The 16403-nt window shown below is 37.1% G+C and overlaps 1 protein-coding gene across 1 annotated transcript in view; it reads left to right on the top strand.

The window, feature by feature from the left end:
* LOC117399989 (lipoxygenase homology domain-containing protein 1-like) overlaps nt 1–16403 on the top strand; it is a 92925-nt gene that overhangs the window by 67823 nt on the left and 8699 nt on the right. Inside the window, exons 46-51 of the mRNA XM_059023400.1 lie at nt 3103–3344; nt 5041–5167; nt 6048–6199; nt 11377–11569; nt 15416–15475; nt 15996–16165. Of these exons, the coding sequence (XP_058879383.1) occupies nt 3103–3344; nt 5041–5167; nt 6048–6199; nt 11377–11569; nt 15416–15475; nt 15996–16165 (944 nt within the window). The remainder of the gene's footprint in view (nt 1–3102; nt 3345–5040; nt 5168–6047; nt 6200–11376; nt 11570–15415; nt 15476–15995; nt 16166–16403) is intronic.

Below are 16403 nucleotides of genomic sequence, written 5' to 3'. Positions count from 1 at the left end.
GATTGAACCCTACAGATAAGGGCAGTTATAAAGTACAGTAAAATCAGTAGAAAATAAGATTCAGATAAGAGCAAAATAAAGAATACAGTAAATAATTACATTTAAGGGTGAGTTCAACTAAGAGCAATTAAACTTAAAGTAAAAATATTTGCTTATACGAGTAGTCCATTAAGAGCATGTAGTAAGTACGATAAATGGATAATACCATTTCAAATAAGAGCAATTACAAAATATATGGATACGGCAAGGTATGGAGCAGTTCAGTGCAAGTACAACCTGATGCAAGTACTGGTACAATTGGGTACCATATAGTCGAGTTGTGAGGTTTACAGATGCTGTCTGAACAGGTGTGTGTTAAGGAGGCGCCAGAAGGTGGTCAGGGACTGAGTAGTCCTGATAGCCGTGGGTAGGTTGTTCCATCACTGAGTGGCAAGCATGGAGAAGGAGCGGGCTCTGGAAGAGGGGGAGCAGAGGGGGGGTACAGCTAATCTGCCGGTGGTAGAGGAGCGGAGGGGGCGAGAGGGGGTGTAGGGAGAAGTCTGGCGACAGGAGGGCGCAGACAGGTCGAGACAGCGATAGGTGAGTACAAGAGTTTTATATTGGATGTGAGCAGTGATAGGGAGCCAGTGGAGGGAGCGGAGCAGCGGTGTAGTGTGGTAGAAATGAGGAAGGGAAAAGTCAAGGCAGGCAGCAGAGTTTTGGATGAGCTGGAGTGAACGGATAGCAGAGTCAAGGAGGCCAGCCAGGAGGGAGTTGCAGTAATCAAGATGGGACAGTAACTAGGAGCTGTGTGGAGTAGTCGTGAGGAAAGGTCGAATTATGCGTATGTTGCTGGCGAAGAAGCGACAGGAGCATGCCAGAGTAGAGATGTGTTGAGAGTAGGAGAGAGAGGGTGGGGTCAAGGGTGACCCAGAGTTTCTTGGTGGATGAGGAGGGAGAGAAGGTGGTGGATTCAAGAGAAATAGAGATAGAGAGATCAGCGGTGGGGGAGGAAGAGGGGGTATAAAAGGTCTGATTGGAGAGGTTGAGTTTAAGATGATGGAGTGCATCCAGGAGGAGATGGCTGAAAGGCAGGTAGAGATACGGGAGGAAATGTCAGAGGGGAGAAGGGAAGAGTAAGATCTGGGCATCATCAGCATAGAAATCATACAAGAAGCCATGGGAGGAGATGAGGGGACCCAGGGAGTGGGTGTAGAGAGAAAGGAGGGATCCCAAGACTGAGTCTTGGGGGACACCTGTCGAAAGAGCAAGAGGCAGAAGGTGAGCCACGCCAGGACACCCGGGACCTGCGATCAGCGAGGTAGGAGGAGAACCAGGCAAGAGCAGTGCCGGAGAGTCCCAGGTCAGCAAGGGAGGACAGAAGAATAGAGTGGTCGACTGTCAAAGGCTGTAGAGAGGTTGAGAATTAGGACAGAAGAGAGGAAGGTGGCATGGGCAGAGAGTAGAGAGTTGGTGATGGAGAGAAGAGCAGTTTCAGTGGAGTGTATCAGGTGAAAACTAGATTGGAGGGGGTCAAGCAGAGAATGTGTTGACAGGAAAGCAGAGAGCTGTCGATGTACTGCTCGCTTGAGGGTTTTAGATAGGAAAGGGAGAAGGGAGACGGGGGGGTGATGAGGGTGATGCAGGCCTGTTTGAAGGCAGAAGGGAAACAGCCAGCGAGCAGAGAGGTGTTGAGAAGAGAAGAAATTAAAGGGAGTAGAGCAGACGCAGCAGTCTGGAAGAGGTGAGTTGGGAGGGGGTCCACAGCACACGTGGACAGCTTCTGACTTCTTCTCATCATTTGGTAATTTCTGTAGGGGAAATAGTTAAGAACCAGGACAGTTCTGAATTACAGTATGAAGTAATTTCATTTTCAAACAAATCAGGGTGATATGAAATACCCAACAATAATATAGACACCTTTTGTGCTTTATTTGTTAAACCCAAAATAAACACGCATTCGTGGTTATTCAGTTGGAACAAAAATGAATCCTCACCCGTTACCAGTATCTCTTCATAACAACGCTGCCTTTGTCTGAGCAGGGATTGGGAGATGTAATCTTTGGTTGGATAAACTCCTCTGTTGGTGCTGCATTGTGTTAAATAAAGAAAGTGCCCTGAAGTACCACTTATTTTTTTCTGTCTGTGAATGCAGGCAATTATATTTATATGGAAATTCACTGAACCAAAGATATTGGTAGATAACTCCCTAAACGCACCCTTTTGTTAAATACCTGGGAGTTGTATTGTCCTCTCTGCTGTGAAAATCACACACTCTTACAGTCAATAGTGTTGTGCACAGATCTGAACATAAAGTAGATGTTTTAAGTAGATGTCTTTTAAATAAACTTAAACTTTACTAACTATGTTATGGCCAACTGTGCCCGGTAAACACACCTGTTAATTTTTGTTAATTTTCAACCAAAACGACTTGTCATCTGTAATATCAAAACTATTCTGTCAGAATTTGGTATAATATGCTCCTCTGAATTTTCGTGGGCTAATTCTAGGAACCGCTACATAGTGAAGATTCAGTACATAGTGAAGACAGTATATATGGTACATTCCATTACAGTATTATGTGATATCAAATCCCTAGCCGTGCAGGATAAATTAAACTTTGAAACAAAACTAGCAATAATTTTAAAATCAAAAAGTATATCACAGCTCAGAAGCTAAATAATAATGTTTTGGCTTTATACTTACTAACTTCCCCTGGAGTATTCTTCCTGCATATATTACTTGACTCTATAGCAACGATGAAAAAAGGATAGTTTACTATGTGTGATAATGTAATGCAATTGGACAGCTTTCAGATGGAAAAAAGTAAGCAATCTGTAGGAACTAATACATTCTGGACTCATGCTCTTGTCTTGAAGGCATTTTTGCTACCTACTGACTAATCAACACACATGTGTGTACCTAAACAAAAATACACAATGTGTGCTTTCCTGTATGTATTTTAATAACATTAAAACAATTAAAATGTACCATATGCTGTTAAACCTGTCCCCCCTGTTTCATGGCAATATTACTTATTTGAGGTTACACCAGATAAACAAACCCTGACGTTTCTATATCTTCCAAAAAATTAAAGAACTCCTGTCTGCTTTATTTCGCTAGGTGATTGGGATGTTTATGTGGTCACTGGTGACATTTCAGTCGGTGGTGTTGATTCAGAAGTAACCCTGGAGGTTTGCTGTGAGAAAGGGACATGCCCACCGCTCATTCTTCCCAGAGCCTCGCTCACACCTGGGCACACTTACAAGTCCTCGGTACAAGTGGATCACAGACTTGGAACTATCTCTAAAGTTCGCCTGCAAATGGAAGAATCTAGAAATGGCAAGACCTGGTATTGTCACAAGGTAGCTCATACACTTTATATATATATTTTTTAGCCTTCTATGTGTATGGCATAGGGATGTGGATGTTTTACCTTTAACTCTTACAACACTACCCTGGGAGAACTAATTAAATAGTTTCAGTCTTATACTGACAAAATAAATACAACAGGGCTTAGATTTACAAATGAATACAAGTTCAAATTGTTCTGCTGTTCTAAGTGGAGTTATCTTGGTCTGCAGTTTTGAAAAAGCCAAATAAAAGCACATTCAAAATAGGCTGCATGTGTCTGCAAAAAACTTGCATGCGTCTGTGAGAGTGAAGTGAGATCAAGATTAAACTTTGCCAAGCAAGTGGAAATGCAAATATTCAAAGAGGAATAAAACAATTACAATGTTCAGAAACTCATGAACCATGAAAGAAGTCCTTACTTTCTCTTTCAACTGAAAGCTGTCAATAGTGCTTTTGATGATGCTTAGCTTCCCTTAATGTTTTGTCGGTGGTTAAGTCTTCTTTCTACCACTTATGAAACATTGTTCACTCTTACCTTTTACAGAAGGATGCTGAGATTTTGATCCATGCTTTTGTAACATCGTGTATTGATTACTGTAATGCATTGTTGACTGGGCTGCCCTTTCACCTGGTCAATTGTTACAACTGGTCCAAAATAAAGCTGCACGAATATTGACTGGTACAAAATGGACTGAGGATATTACACCTGTTTTGGAAAATTTGCACTGGCTGCCCGTCAAGTTTCGTATTACATTTAAGATCTTACTCTTGATTTATAAGGCTGTTCGGGGAATATGGCCTACATATTTATCTGATTTGCCGCATCCCTATATCCTTAGAGGTCAACTAGGCTCTTCAAGTTTTAAGTTGCTGACCATTCCCTTATTTAGGTAGTTTTTCTTCTTTTGTGCTCCCTCCCTCTGGAATTCCCTGCCTCCAGTTATCAGAAACTCTGGAGGAATTTAAGTCTTTATTGAAAACGTACTGTTTTTTCCAAGCATATGAAAAATAGAAATGTTTTATTTTATTTGTTAGTATTTTAATTGTTGTTAATAATGTTTTATTCTTTGCTTGTTGTGTAAAGCGCGTTGGTATGGCTTGCCATGCAAGACGCTATATGAAAATAAATTGATTGATTGCTTAATGAAGTCAGAGTAACTATATGTGAATAGCCAGCAAGAGAAATCATGAAGAGGCAGTTTTACAGAACAATATCCATCCCTGCTAAATAGAAATGTGTTCCCTAACAAAAGCAGGACATTTCAAATAACCTTGAATCACTTATAGAAAAATAAAATAGGAACACATTCTACTTGTTTGCCATTATATGAAACACTTGTCTACTAGAATTGATTATTACATTTCCCAGAATCATTCCTTCACATACAGTAACTATAAAATCACCAGATACTGAAATAAGTGACTGAACAAGTTTAGTTTTGTTCAGATTTTATGATTGAATGGGTTGAGTGTTTATAGTTATGGATTAATTATAATTAATACTTATGTGTATTTATAATGTAATGCTTTTTGGTTGTAAAATGCATAAACAAAGATTTAATCAAGCATTAATACAAAATAAAATAATAATTTTAAAAAATGTAACATTTACATACAGCTCTTCTCCCTTTCTCACCACTAGCTCAAAGAGATCTATTTGCTTCTGTTTTAATATCCGCTGTCATCTGTACATTCTTGTGTTTTTAGGTGAAGCTTCAGCACAGAATAACAAAAGAATGCTTTGAGTTTCCATTTTTTCAAATCCTTGGTCACCAAGAAGAAAGCACAGTGTTGGAACTTCCCGTGATCATGAATAGCTCTGACTTCTTAACAGGTACACTGTATATTTTGATCTCTTTTTGAAATTTATTTTTGAAATTTAAGTTCATGGAAGCAATAACCTTACACACGGATGTTTGTTAGTACTGTAAACACTGTATATATTTTAAGCTATAATATATTGCATATTTAAAAAATATAATACAGCCTATAGCAAATTATTATAGCACAGCATTATTATCACCAGACACCATACTTGTCAACTGAACTATTCTTCATATTACAACAGTTATTTTCAGAGGTACTTATGCTATAGTGCAGTTAGATTTGTACAAAGGGGTTGCAGTCCCGAAATAATAATGCAAAACACAGACACACAACACAGATACAGACACGTCTCCGGACAGTGTGTGCTCTAGGTGCGGGTGCGGTGCTTTAAAGGTGCAGTGAAGTCCGGGCTTATTGCTGGCTTGAAGCGGCAGCTCCCGGATTCGTATTAGCCGTCTGGCAAAGACAAATGTACGCAGTTACTCAAAGCAAACAAAACACTTAACTCATAATTTCACAGTCCTCGTTTCCTCCCATTAACCACAAGAAAGGAACCTATTACAGCATCACGTCCCACTAAAGTACTCTAAGCCACGACCCCTCCGGTAGCTAGTTCAATCACGTCACCTCCAATTCATGACTGAAACGTCGCTCACCGTACTAGGCCGCTGACTCCTGGTACCGTGACGCCGCCCCCTTCCTGAATGGTTGGCTTCCGACTGCCCTGGAATGAACATGGCCAACCATTCAGTACGAGGCACACAGTTCCTGTTGTACAGTGCTCTCACAGGTCAAGAGGGAGATTGTTGATTTGGATTCATTTGCGCTCTGTCACAATTCCCTACTGTACATTTTTTATTAATTTATTATTATTTTTATTTTTTTAGTGAAAGAGTACACCATCATTGTCACCACTGGAAATTTGGGAGAATCAGGAACTGATGCAGATGTATTTGTCACTCTTTCGGGGTCATTAGGGGACACAGGCAAAAGAAAGCTGCATCGAAAAAGAGGCAATTCTTTATTCAGCAAAGAAAAGGTACTGGTGCAACAAGAAAACGGTTGAATAGAACAATATTATTCAGCATTTGTATTACCAAGTTAATCACAATCTAGCTAGCTTAGAGCAACTTTGTAGGGATCAGAGTTATATGAATGAATGTCTTCTTGTTGTTTTTTGATTTCAGTCGTCACATCCTGGTAACTTTTTTACAATATAGAAGTTTAATCTGTCCTCCTTTGCCCCAAACTATGTCCTTAGTGGATATAAGACATATGTTTCTAAGAAATACCATGTATATAAATCTGGTATTTCCAGCATCCATTGGGTGCAGAATGTTGCATGTAGACAGATTAATGGTTACACTTACTAAAGTGTTGGGCCTGTCGCAATAGTCGCAAATCAGTTGCAAATGAGTCGGAAGTCTTGGGATAAAATGTACTCAACAGGCGCAATGCTATTTTTTAGGGAATGCTTTGCGGCAGCAGTTTTTCTTTGGAGTTCAACCTCACATGAATATATAGTTGTGGGCGTTCCTGCATAAATTCGCAAAAAGGGGGTGGAGCGTGCAAATCAGGGGTCTCAAATATTATAATGAGATGTACGAAAGCTGCAGACAATTGCGATACTTACAATTGCATCAATTACTGGCATTTCACAGTCCGCCTTTTCTCGTGCGTTGCCAGTTGTGCTCAGTGCATTTTTTAGGTGAACAGTGAAATACCTATTTTTCCCTAAAACCAGGGAGCAATAGACTGCACACATGTGCCACTAATCCCGCTAGCTCATTCTGAACATCTATAAGGAATAGCAAACACACCTATTCTATTAATGTGCAGGTGGTTTGTAATTGTGCACAATTTAGCACTGCACCACTGACTAACTTAAATAAACGGTCAGTATACATTTGGCTTATAGGCTACTCATGATAATACGAATTAGTGGTATAATGCAACATTTGTTGCTAGTCCCTTGAAATTCGTATTAACAAGAATTGACTGTCCTCCTATAAGTATCATAACTTGTCAATATGGCACCATGATCTATTTTGTGTTAATTGTCTAGGCTGCCAAGTTAATAATTTAAAAGAAAAATGCTAAAATCATTTAGTTTCAATTTAAAATAACCTTTATTTGCATTACACCAATGTGTGCAATGCAGCAGCATGATTTATTTTGTGTTACCATAGCCTACAGATTAAAGTAAAAAGAAAATGTGCTAGGTGTTCATTTGATTATACAGATTTATATATTTTTTCATAATGTAACGTGTAGCCTACCCAAAACACATTAGTGTTATTTCAGTGCATTGTTATTTAAAATACATCGAGCACTATAAATGTATGTGTGTGCGATATTTATTTATTTATTTATTTATTTATTTATTTAAAATCCTAATGTCAGACAGGTCAGGTTTAGCGAGGGGCTACTCCTGTATGATTATGAAAAGCTGTTTGATAGAAACACATTTTTTATTTGGGGGTGAAGGTGGGTGCCCCACTATAGAGTCAGATGGGATTAAACTGCTATAATCCAGGGCTGGCGATGGAATGTGAAACAAGTAATGTGATTGGTCGGGCAATGTTCCAGCTGCCCATATATATTGGATGGATACGGAGAGTTGGAGCCTCTCACATATTCTAAACCACTGCTCCGCCTCACAGAGTTTAAAGTATCGGTAGCCATCTTGATTACATTAACAGATGTACAAATGTAACTATGAAACTGAGTGACCAATTACCTGCAACAAATTTCAAAAATAATAAGCAGACATGCTGATTTGGATGAAGAACAATTAAATGAACTGGAAGATAGCAAAACAGAAAAAAAATCCCCCCCCCCCCCCCCCCCATATTTGTCACTTCAAATGTATTTTTAGAGGTTTGTAAACGCTAAAGAAACACAAAAAGACACTTCTGCACATTATCCACCGCTCTCTGACGCAGACCTTGAACAAAATACTGAAGTCCGAGACGTCGTTGAATTTATTTTTATTCCTCACCTCTGTTCTACTCTGCTCAAACAGTGTGTCTGCACTGAGTGACAGGGAGAAAAAAAGATATACTTTCTTTTACATGTTTAACTTTTAATTAAATTAAAGATTAACTTAGTGTGCAGTTCAAAGTTATAAATGGCGTAAAGATATTTAATACAAAAACATTTTTTGCCCTAAACATGATTTATGCCTTTTTTCCCTTCAAATCCACTGTTTTACCTGGATTATAAATGCAATAACGCCCTTCAGGTTGTCCGTATACTTTAAATATATAGACTTCTCGGGGGTTGGACGCACTCAACTTTGTCTTGTGCTTAAACTCCCCGAGGCGTCCGGATGTTCGACGTATACAGATGCCTCATCGGGCCTTATTGCATACATATATAACAGTATTAAAATAGGCATAATTAAACAGAACAGATTGCATTGTACAGATGATGTTTACATTTAATGTGGTTCTTCGAAGCTGCAGCTGCATAGAGACAGTGCACGTTGAGCTATTGTCGTAATATTTGGCTTTTCTTACTTAAGTTCAGTTACCAGTGTTTTCCAGTAAAAATTAACCCTTCATTGACGCTTTGCTTTAACTTCTGACCATATCAATGATACAGATGACATACTTTTAGACAGCATCTGTACAAGCTGTACTCTGTGATTATCTCAGTAAAATTACAGTACAGGTAGTGTTAATAGAAAACATTTTCACTGTCACATAGTTTTTAATCTCTAGGTATATCAATTCTACAGTCATTTTTACATTTCAGTTTTACTTCATGTTTACAAATCCTTTGATCTGACACAACCGTTAGATTATGCTACCGAGAAACTCCCATTTCTAGGTTTTTTTTTTTGTATTTGTCTATACGTTTGAGTACACTCATGCCAAAATGAACTTACCAAACCATCTATTATTTTGAGATTTTGTGACTTTTAGTTTTATGACAGAAAGTTTGGTTCACTTTGGCAAGTTCAGTGTTGCTGGGTAGGTGCAAAGTGAGCTTTGCCTTAATTGTTTCTCCAAACCAAAATTCATCTTAAGCGCCTATGATGCCACCTAGTCATTTGACAGAGGTTTACATTGTGAATAGTTTTAGAAATCATTATCAGTATTTTCAAATGAAAATAGATTATTTCTATTTGTTAACTACCTGAAAAGAATTAGCAAAACAATTTAGGTGATTGTATTTATAAATCCTTAGTTGAAGGATTGCGTAAAGTCCCAAATGGTTTTTCCAATTGTGATTTTTAAACAGTTGACAAAGCTCATATAGGAGATAACTCTAATATTCTTGAAAGCTAATCCTTTAATAAGGAGCTGACAGAAATCCTTAAAACATTCAAGTCTTCTGGATAATCGCTGCATTATCATAAGGCTATTTCATCTGGAATACAAAACATGATTTTTCTAACAACTACTCATACTTCAAAGGTTTTTTTTTTTTGTATTTAATACAAATAGGTAAAAATGTGTAGTGATGTGTTTTACTCTTTCAAAATACAGTATACTGGTGTATCACTTTTATTATCATTCCTTCTTGTTGTCTTTACTATGTGCAATGGGGGTGTGCTTGTGGTGGGTATAAAAAAGTGAGTTTTGTAATGAATAGTTATCAAACTGTATTTCATTCATTTAAAAAAATATATATATATATATATTGTGACCGAGCAGCAGTTGAGTGGCGTGTGTATGGCGACGTCACGGACCAGGAAGTACCAAAAACGAAACAATGAATGGATATGGTGGTGAAGCTGAACGCAACGGCGCTCAGCGTTTGATTAAATAATAAAACAAAAACAAAAGATTTAAACAAACAAAACAAAAAGACGCTTTGGCCAAACAAATAAACAGAAACAAGTATATTTAAATATAGCAATTGTTTTTAATCTGTTTTCTCTCTCCTCGCTCTCTCCGCTCCCTGTACTCTCCTCTGTACACTCTCCCCCGAGCACGGACAGCTGCAGGTTCTTATATTCTGGCCGAGGGGTTAACTAGCTGTTAATTATCTTATTACCCCTCGGCCACAGTCTGCACAAGTTTAGTAAGGATGCGTGACTGTCAGCTAGTTAAATAATCAGTAGCTGATCAGCCACGCATCCTCACAAGGTTATTAAAATATAAATACAAAACAATAACAAATACGCGGCGCTTTGACCTGCGCCGCAAACAAAAATACAAATATATATACAAATATATATATATATATATATATATATATATATATATATATATATATATATATATATATATATAGGGGCGGGACACTCCGCCACATATATATATATATATATAAATATCTCTCTAGTTTAAGGTGAATATGGGCCCTTTATTTTATTTCATAGTTTTTTGGGGGGAATTGTTAATTGATTGGTGAATCAGGAGGACTAGGGGTCCCGAGGTCATCAATCTAGAATAGGGCTAGGGCTGAAATAAATATGATTGAGCCACAGAACACTGAAAAAGGATTTAAAGCTAGTCTTGCACAAACAGAGCTGCAGTAAGCTAAGCAGAGAAATGTGAAAGCTCTGAGCAAGATAGTCAAAGAGTGAACTGCTGGCCTGGAGTTGTAGCCTGCCTGCCTGCCAGGGATTTGTTTTTAAATATATTCCTCATGCTTCCATTTTGGCTTTTCCCATGGCCACTGCTGCCAACCCTGTCAATCCAACAGTTCTTACAGCATGTTTTATTTATTCAGTCTATTTGTAGATTATACAGACACAGAGGTCACTATAGGACCTAATTTAGAGTAGCTGTGTTTTGATGTGTATTGTAAGCTTTATTCAGGTCACACCATACCACTCTTTCTGGCTGTAGAACATGGAGCAGAAAGAGGCTGTTAATTAATATAACGGCCTTCCTTTGCAACAGCTCAGAACACAGACAGGAAATGGCAGACAAAAAACTCACTTAAAAGGTTACAGGGAGATGAGTGAGTTTGACCCAAATCAAAAGACAAAAAAAGAAAAAAATGTCTAATAAAATTTAGACCTTAGCAAGTGCATATTTAAGACTACTTTGGGGTTTGGGAATTCCCCAAAGAATAATAAACAGACAGAAACCATCATATCTAAGCACAAGCATAACATTTTGCAGGTTAAAAGTACTATTTTGTGATAATGAGTACTGTGAAATACTGCATTTTGCAAATACTTAAGATACTTGATAACATTAGAGAGGAGTAAATGGATTCTTGCATATTGTACATTTTTTGTTTTACTTCCAGGTTGATATATTCAGAGTGGAAGCAGTCGATATTGGGCGCTTGGAGCAGGTAACGGTGGAGAAAGGAAGAGGCTTGGACTGGTACCTGGACAAGATTGTGGTGAAGGAGGGAATATATGGAGAGAAAGAGGCTGTCTTTGTAGCTGAAGCATGGCTGAAGGACACAAACAGAACAATAGCCTTACCTCTGACAGGTTAGTGTACTAAATACTAAATACAGGCACTGTTCAGTATGCAAAGAGTGGCATATTCATTTTATAAACTTTACATTATAAATCCCTTAATTATGACTGCTATTAAAACATCACCAGCACATTATCAAACACTGTTTGTTTAAGTAAGTAAAGGAGAGTAGATAGATTGTCAATGACACGCAGAATTAAATTCTATGTAGAGTCCTTTCCAGAATATGGAGACAAACAAAATAAGGAAATCTACAGATGATTAAAGAAATTGAGAAGTATGTATACTGAAAATATACTATACACTAAATAAATTAAATGCAACCATGCAACTTTAGTTAAGAAGCTAATTAATCAGCAAATACAACAGTATTTCATTCCTCGTTTTATTGACTCAGTGTGAGCAACCTACAGTAGTTTCCAGTAATGTTTGGTGTGCCTGCGCCCTTAGATTTACGAATAGGGTTAGAGAGGTGGTTAAAATTAGAACAATAAAATCAGAAAGTGTCATTCATTTGGAAGGTTTATCCAGTTAGAATGTTGAGGGCCCCAGTATTTCTAATCAGATTGCAGAGTTGGCTGGCATTACTTATGATTTTTTTCTTCCTCAACTACTGCTTAATTGAAATTCTAACAAATGAAACTCGAGAATACAGTTGCACTTGGAGATCTTCCTGCACTGAAGGAAGAAAGTCAGCTTCTGAGCATGCTTCATGGAGGTGAAGTCACTGAAAGCTCAGTTAACAGAAGCTGACTTCTATACAGGGAAGTCTTCAGTGTCTTAATCCTGTGACCTCCTCTGGTGTTGCCACTAGGTAGTGGAGTTTAAGGAGTCCTGTAATGGGATTTGTGGAATGTTATTGCCCATTAATCTTAAACATACATACAGCATTATTACACAGATGATTTCCGAGAATACTATGGAGATTAAAATGGCCAAATACATCATTAGTAATAGTAGTGCCTGATATATAATACATTTGAGGGGTATTTTAGCCCCTATTGTGCATTGTTTGACTTAGACCTTTTTGTATCATTTTTTCACAGTTTTTTGTACACCATTTTTTATAACATCATCCCCCTTTTTTTTTAAAAAAAAACTCCCTCTCTACAGCAGTTACTGCATAGTGTAATATTTCTTAAGGCTTGTCATTTAAGGCTTAACTTATATTACAGTACATGACTGCAGAGGGTACAAAGCTTTCAGTATTTTCAGCTTCTTTGTTTATGGTGAATTGGTTATAACTGATCAAATAAGGCTTATTTTGTATTTATAAATGTATCGTGTACCAATGTGTATAGTAGTTATTCATTGGCACTCAAATTGTCTCAATTTTTAAAATGTTTACACCCGGCTGTGCATATGAGTACCTGCACATTATTGTTGAGAATTTCACCCCTGCGTATAGGCATTTATCAATTATAAATCAATGCATTGATGTTTTATTTTTCAATATCAATCAATAAATATTTATTTTATATGATGCCTTTAATAGTGGACCACCATCACAAAGCACTTTAAAGAATATAAAGATCAATTTTTTTTTAAAACAGATCCAATAACTAAAAACACTGCCATGCATAATAGTTAACAAAAAGGCACAACTTATATTCAAATTAGATCACTTCAGATTATAAAAAAAGGAATGCAAAGGACTTAAGTTTTTAACTGAAAAGAATATGCTTGCGTCCGCATCAGATGTCCATTTAACATTGTATATTTTAACAGAAGTCATTTCTGACTGAACTATGGTTGTTCATTACTGTTAACATTTTATGTCCAAAGCAAAACATTTTAATTAATCTCATAAAGCCTGACTAATTTAACTACCGTACTAAATTCAGCTTCTTTATATATAATATTGCCATGTAATCCAAACACAACATAGTGTAACGATCTGTGCATTTGTGCTGTACTGTACTTCTGCTGTGTGTGTGTGTTTTACATGCTGTGTGTGTCTTACGTTGTTCCCGTTGTTGTAATTGTGTTCCCTTCCCCCTCTGTATTTCCCGCCGTTGTTTAACTCTGTCTCTGTTGCTGTGTGACCCTAGCCTGCGCGCGGGGGCATGTTTTTTGTCTCCCCTGTGATTGGCCCTTCCCGCTGTATCAGTCGTGTAGTCTGTGGTCTGTGTCTCCTCTGTGGTTGGTCCCGTCTGTGAGTCACTGTGTGTTCACGTGTTCAGTGTGTTCCCATTGGCCCGAAGTGTGCGGCTGAGGACGAATGGGATGTGTAAGCTTTGAATAAACGGGCGTGGCCGGTGTTATAAGAGGCGCTGCGACGCCTTGTTGTTGTTGTTGTTGTTGTTGTGTTGTGGTCCTGTAATAATCCATACTTGCAAATGCAAATGTTACTCAAACTTATCTCTTTTAAAGGGCTGTTTATTAATTGCACGTTGGTAATTGAAAGCATTAACTTCTGTAATATAATTTAATGGCTTTACATTTTTACAAATTTAATGTTGTGTAATTGTTGAATGTTCTGATTACTGGTACAACATCTACATTCATAAACGTGACTAATGTAATAACAAGATTTTTTAAAGCAGTGTTGCATTAATTGCATTTACCATGTAACTGTAGTTAGTACTCCTCATTTGATGGTTTAATTTAGTGCACTATATCAGGAAAATCTAGGGGGCAGCTGTGAGCATTTTGAGTTTGTTGGAATTGGTAACATTTTAGTCCACAGCTGGAGACTATTGTGAGAGACGAGGTTCGTTGCAATTGGGACTTATTAGCGCACTAACTTAGTCTAGACCTGGAGGACTAACTACGAGATCATCCGCAGCTTTTGTTCGTTGCAACTGACCCTGTGTGTGTGGAGAAAGGGGCTGAATAAAGCTTTTGAACAAAGAACAAGCATGTCTGACTCACCTGTTTTATGGCTGCCCTGTGAAATGCTACAATACTTTGAAAGAAAAGAAAGTAATCAGTAGATTTAATATTGGCATTGTTTTGAAATGATTATGCATACCATAAATGGTATATGCTATATTCTTGTCACTTTTTAGTGCAAAAAAATGCATAGACTCACCAGTAAAGCAACTCAACTCATTTTACACAAGGTATGTCTACCGTAATAGCACTAAAAGAAGCTCACTCGAGATTTTAATGCAAAACGGCAACAGGAGACAAACTGGGTTCAAATTTGATGCATCGATTCACCATTATGTAATCGAAGCTCAGGAAATTTAAGGACAGATGATCAATAATAATTGCTGCACCACTAGTAAACACCCTAGCTGTTTAGCTGAACTGTAACAAGGAAGTGTTTATTATTATTATTATTATTATTATTATTATTATTATTATTATTATTATTAATAATAATAATAATAATAATAATAAACAATACGTTACAGTATTAATAATAATAATAATAATAATAATAATAATAATAATAATAATAATAATGTGGAGTAGTGGTTAGGGCTCTGGACTGTTGACCGGAGGATCGTGGGTTCAATCCCAGGTGGGGGACACTACTGCTGTACCCTTGAGCAATGTACTTTACCTAGATTGCTGGAGTAAAAACCCAACTGTATAAAAGGGTAATTGTATGTAAAAATAATGTGTAAAAGATAATGTAATTGTATGTAAAAATAATGTGATATCTTGTAACAATTGTAAGTCGCCCTGGATAAGGGTGTCTGCTAAGAAATAAATAATAATAATAATAATAATAATAATAAATAACATTGAAGAGTGATATTAGCAGGTCGAACAGGAGGAATTACACCCTCAAAATGATGGTTACTTGGCAGTTTCTGTATTTGTATTATTTTCAGGTGTAATAATTTCCTATTCAAATGAGCTTGTTTTGTAAAACATGTTTTATTATTGAATTTTTAAATTAGCCTTTCAAGAGAACAGCAGCATGGCAGCATTGCCTCCTGGGAGCCAGCAAATGACATCAGGTAGGTATCTTACAGATGAGTATTGCTTGAACTTTCTTCAGAGATTTTGATTGCTTTCTCTCCCCCCCAAGATAGATATAAAATGAATGGTATTATTGTTATTACTGCTTTGTAATTGTAATTAATATATATTGAAATTACAAAGCCTGCATTGCATTATAAAACAGAAAAATAGAACCCTTTTCCAATTGTATAAAAAAAGTGAGCATTTTTAGCACGCATTATACAAAATATCAATCTTTTTATATATTTTCCATATCAGTAGCAGAATTGAGGTCTATATAGAGGAACCTGTCTGTCTGTCCAATGTTCCTTGCATATGCTTTTACATGTAAAGCACAAAATGTGTATGTAGGTCATGGTGATCTACTTTTTAGTCACACTGATAGCTCTGATTTTGAATGTACAGTGGTGGTGGGGATGTATGTTTCAAAAATACCTTTAATAATAGAGAAGTGTTGTTTTAATGTTACCACGTTCACAATGTTGAGAAACTGAAGTTCTGCTTCACATTCTTTAGATGGGATATGGAGGATTCACCTAAAGAAACCCAGTATAGAAGAATTAGGAAATACTCTGTTGTCTGTGCCAGACATGGTAATGGTACTGTATGGAACCGGGGGGAAATCCAGGCCACTGACTTTGGAAAGAAGTGAATCTCAAATCAATGGCAGCACAACAACCTATGAAGTAAGTCATCATCTATAAATACTGTCTGAAAAATGGAGCCAGCAATATCGATTAGTAATATAATTTGATAAGTTTCAATGAGAATACTGAAAACTAAGAATAACTTCAAGAAATTGAAACATGGAACCTGTAATGAGCTTAAAAAAGGACATTAGTATTTATAATGTGTATTTAGTTATTTTTAAAGTCCTCTTTGTAAAATTTTAGGTTCTGTCACTTGCTTGTTTTTCCTACCAAA

This window comes from Acipenser ruthenus, chromosome 4, assembly GCF_902713425.1.
Source record: "Acipenser ruthenus chromosome 4, fAciRut3.2 maternal haplotype, whole genome shotgun sequence".
In the NCBI taxonomy this organism is placed as follows: domain Eukaryota; kingdom Metazoa; phylum Chordata; class Actinopteri; order Acipenseriformes; family Acipenseridae; genus Acipenser; species Acipenser ruthenus.
Note: the sequence above shows the minus strand (reverse complement) of the source record. Positions and strands in the feature narration are given on the sequence as shown.